This window comes from Epithele typhae (genome assembly GCF_022376455.1).
Source record: "Epithele typhae strain CBS 203.58 chromosome Unknown BXZ73scaffold_364, whole genome shotgun sequence".
NCBI lineage: Eukaryota > Fungi > Basidiomycota > Agaricomycetes > Polyporales > Epitheliaceae > Epithele > Epithele typhae.
In genome coordinates this window covers 6,967-11,727 of record NW_025954555.1, presented here as the reverse complement: position 1 = coordinate 11,727, position 4,761 = coordinate 6,967, and the positions used below count along the sequence as shown (strand labels likewise).

The 4,761-nt window shown below is 56.2% G+C and overlaps 1 protein-coding gene across 1 annotated transcript; it reads right to left on the bottom strand.

Moving 5' to 3' along the window:
- Nucleotides 1-226: 226 nt before the first annotated feature.
- Nucleotides 227-512, bottom strand: BXZ73DRAFT_15984 (thioredoxin-dependent peroxidase; the record flags this gene model as incomplete). Its single annotated transcript, XM_048017524.1, has 2 exons — nt 227-301; nt 372-512. Coding segments are annotated over 2 exons (216 nt in total), but the record flags the coding sequence as incomplete, so codon positions are not given.
- Nucleotides 513-4,761: the final 4,249 nt, after the last annotated feature.

Genomic DNA, 4,761 nt, shown 5'->3' with positions numbered 1-4,761 from the left:
TTACCTGATAGAGGAGTCAATGTGGAGAGCGCGGAAAGGTCGGTTGAGCGTGGCAAGATAGACAGGTCGGGCATGGAGGGGCGCCATGGGCGCGAAAGGGTGAATTGGTTGGGCGCGGGGAGGTGGTCGCCTTGAGCGTGGATGGTCGCGTCGGGGAAGGGGGAGGGAGGCGGAAGAAGTCAGCGGGTGCGGCCACAGGGAACGCGGAGGAAGAGAGACGCACGCAGGAGAACTGGAATGCCTTCACGAGCCGGATCCCCTCGACGGAGCGGCCCACGGGGAGGTTGTTGATCGTAATTTGCTTGTCCAGCTCAACCGAACGCACAATCAGCCGCGATTCCCGGACGTGTGCCGCTCCACCAAGGACGTACCTGAGGGCACCCTACAGGGTCGACTCTGATGAGAAGCCCACAGAGGGCGATCCCCTCGTCCTCGATGAGGACGCCGTACTCGTGGGACATGGACATGTGGGCCGACTCGAGACCGCCTTGCTTGCGCGGGGCAATCACCCAGATCGGTCGAGGCCGCTATGGACTTGGTGGAATGAGCGGCTGCAGAACAGATATCGGTAGAGGAGGAAGAGGAACACAAACCAGTGAGCCGCTGCTCCTGCCGAACGGGCGGCTGCTCGGGGCGGACGCGTCGCGCGCGTTCAGCAACGCCTACCGGAAGCGGTCGCGCGCAGATCTAGCAGCAGGAGGTCAGGATAAGCGGGCTCGACCATGCGGGTCACCGTAATATCCTGCTCGCCTGCCGCGCTCGGACGTTCTGAAGACATACCTGTACACCATGCTCCCACGGAGCCGGTGGCTGCCGCACCTCCACATCGCCTTGAATCCCCGGTGGCAAGTGAATGGTGTTGGGTCGCTGGCTTGCATGGGAGCGCGCGGCGCCACATTGAAACTGTCGGCAAGGCTGAGGAATCAGGCCTCACAAGTGACCGACCCGTGGCCATGGGCGACGTACTCAAGCGTATCTTTGTACCCGCAGTCTTGAGGGTGTGGGCTTTCGCCGGTGTGGGTGAGGTGTTCAAAGCCATGTGTCGACACAAGTGTGTACGTGAGCGAGATGCTGAGAGCGGGGAATGAGGAAGAACTCACCGTGTCTTGATACATCGCGCGCGAGTGTGAGTGGCACATCGTGCTTGGGGGATGATGGTGGTCGCGGATAAAGCCCAGTAGGCGCGCAACCCAGCACACGCGCCCGTGTCTGGAAACAATAGGGAGGCCAAAGCAGGACGCCACTGCGGCGCCTCCGTGACTATCAGCAGGAAATCCTACGTCTCAGGGTCATTCTCCACGCTGACGAGACCCGTGTACTTGACCTACCCGGCGGCCGCTCTTCGGAGGTGCACTGGGCCCTGCTGCCCGAGCGTCTTGATCATCATCGCCTCACCCGCAATCAACTCATGGTGCCATCTGCAAACAATGCGCCAGATCTGACGCTTCCCAGCCAGCTCTCGAGAGTGAGATCGCTTTCAACGTCAATCTTCCATCGCCTAACGTAAACGGCCTTATCTCAAGACCTCTTCCCAGTCGCATTGGTAGAGCTTCAAGCTGCAGAGGTCATAGCTTGTCGAATCATTGGATATCGAGGAGGATGGGGCCCGGGAGCAGAACATTACTTATTGGGAGTTCACTGGCAGCTGGGCCGAACTAGGCTCGGCGTCGCTTGACGGGCAAGGTCGTGCACGACTTGCACCCGACCACTGCCGGCAGCGCCCCAAGTTCCAACATGTTTGCAGGACTGTATTTGCGCTAGGAAGCCAGAGTTGGTGGAGTGGCTGCGCGGTGACTCGGTGAGGCCGTATACTTATATCCTCGAGGCTCACGGGCACCGCGTTCTCTGCCGCGCGCACCATTCGCGCGCTCACGAACCAACCGTATAGCTCAATGCAGACTTCTCATGCACCCCGCGCGCGCCATGGATCACCCTTGGAGGAGCGCATGATCATCTACTATCATCAACATATCATCGACTACAGCTTTTTGTCTAAACTACTAGTGCCTGTAGTAGATCCATCATATCCTGTATGCGGCCACGGAATGTGATCAAATGTCATATCAAAGCCGAATGAATATCAGCTGCTACCGTTCTACTGCCATCATTTGTCGCGCGGACAATAGACGACCTGTCCCGATATGGCAGTGTCGCGTGCTATCGGGCGCTACCGTGAAAAACACCTTTTGCTGATGTGAATCTCACTCAGTCGCCACGAACTGTCGGCTCTCCTCCGCCACTACCTCATTTCACTTTGCAAAATCGTTGAAACACATTGAATGGCTCCTCCTCCTTCTGCCCGCCCATGGGCAGGCTCACCCTACCGTCGTCGCCGGCTCCTTTGGACTGTTGCCCTTCTCACTATTGGCAGCGTCTTTTGCCTCACGCAGTATGGCCCTCCAGCCTTCTCTCTTTCTGAATCATTCAAGGACATGAGCTTTTCCTCGGGCTCTTCGCGCGCGGGACTTGTCGGTCAGGCCAAAGCTGCGATGTACGCTGGAGAAGGCGCATTGAAAGACTTGCAAGAGATGGATGCACTGCTTCACTTCCTCACCGCCTACCCGGAGCGTACATTCAACGAGGATGGGCAGACATTCCGCGTGGAGGGGATGGGTAGCGTCGAAGTCGATCCTTCGAAGCCTGTCGACCTAAGGATCTACGCCCCTGACGGACGCTACGACTGGGATGAGTATATGAAACAGGTTCAGAAGAATCCTCTCGTTGTTTTCAGCAAGACATATTGCCCGTAAGTTCTTCCCTCCAACTCCGCGAGCTCGTTTTAGACCCAAATGTCAAACACTCCTTAGATATTCCAAGAAAGCGAAGAAACTTCTTAACTCCTACGACCTCACTCCTCCTCCGCTTGTCTTCGAGCTCGACAAACGTTCAGACGGGCCTCAGGTACAAGCTATCTTGAAGAGGCTAACGAAACATGCAACTGTGCCTAACATTGTTCTCAATGTATGTATGTTTCGCGTACGCATGTTCATACATCATTCATTACGAAACACAGGGGAAGTCAATCGGCGGCTCCGACCATCTCGAAGGAATGCATGCACAGGGCCTTTTGAAAACTCTCCTTGGAGGCAATGGTCTGAAAATCAACGGGAACGTGTGATCAAGTGGCCTCGCCAAGAACCGAGCGTGATCCTGAAACCGCTGTGCTCTACCGAGGGATACCGTGCTAGGATGTAGTATGGAGTCTTGCATCCAAGGCGGCGAGAGCAGACCCAGCCACATAGCAGTCTAGTGAGTTCCTGTTGACAATTTGAGCCTTGAATTAACACTGAGAAGGAAGGAGGTTCACCTTGGTGTTGGACAGGCAGTCTAATCATACCCCGACATCGAAACTAGGCGCTCTATCATCCAGTTTCGAATGTAGTGCCGGGATGTATATCTTACGTCTTCCATCGAGCGACTCTTCCCACTGGTGGGAGTTTTGCCGTACATTTCGCCAGCCACCAGTTCGACCCCCACGTGGTCACTGTGAGAAATCGCAATCTTCCTCACTGTCCAGCATACATCGGTATACATCGCGCTTCGGTGGCTTGGAACGTCATGTGCGAAGGTTCGGACAGGTACTCAAGGCTCGCATGACTTGCATACAGCATCACCATCCCGGCGATGGCCCAAGATATGGACATACGCTGGCGACACATTTCCGCGGGCTAGGTGGTCGAGGGGCCTTCAAGTTGTGGTTGCCCGTGCCACTCCTCGAACGTGCTACATGGCTGTGAGTCGTTGTGCAGCTGCAGCTTAGTTTTGGCACGTGCTCGCGTGAAGCCTACAGGATCACAGCAGCACAGCTCCTCAAGACGGTGTCAATGAGGGGCCATCAAAATATTGCCAAAGTCTTCACACCCATCCTTTGCGTCCCAAGATCCAGAAGGGATGGGGGCTGAAGCTTGAAGTGCCGACGCGTTAACAGGGAATCCTAGGTGACGGCTATGTACACCGTCCCCGGCTCCAGGAACGGCGCAATCTTCCCGGGCGTCGCCGTGCGAGCGGCATTGTTCTCCCGCATGCTTCCATCCTATCATGCTACTTATCGCACCCGCCTTTCCCTTGGCTCATCACCATCGGCGGTAGACGGGGTCACGCTCGTCCCGGGTTCAATACGTGTTATATAGAGGCTTCCCCACTCTCGCTGTCTCGCCAACATTTCCCGCAGTGTATCGGCATTCTCCCCAGCCTCGTCATGGCTTTGGTGTTCCTTCCTCTCCTTGCGGCCACTGGTACGGCTATTGCTGCACAGTTTCCCTTGTCCGACATCACCAAGTCCACGGTCGGCTTCAAGAACACAGTCCCTAACAAATTCATTGTTGAGGTCGACAATGCGAACGACATCCCAACCAGGCGGGCATTCGACACTCGCTCGGTGCGCGTGTTGGAGAGGGGTTCTACAGCGAACCGCTGACCAAACTGAACCTACAGGCCCACGAGATCGTATATGACTCTCTCCGGAAGCGGGATATGAGTTTCCAGGTTGTGAAGGAGTTCGACTCTCCTGGTCTATTCCTCGGCTCTCTTTTGTCACTTGAGGTGGGTCGCCCCCTCCGCATTCCGTAACTCAAGCTCACGTCCCCTACAGGAGGCTAACGTAGGTTGCCATGCGTTGCCTATTTGCATAGACATACTTACGCCGCTGTCCAGGATGCCGCAAAAGTCCTTGATATCCCCGGCGTCAAGGCCATCCGCCCGGTCACGTTGATTCCCGCTCCCAAGCCCGTGAAGATGCATATTGTCACTGGAACAGATGAC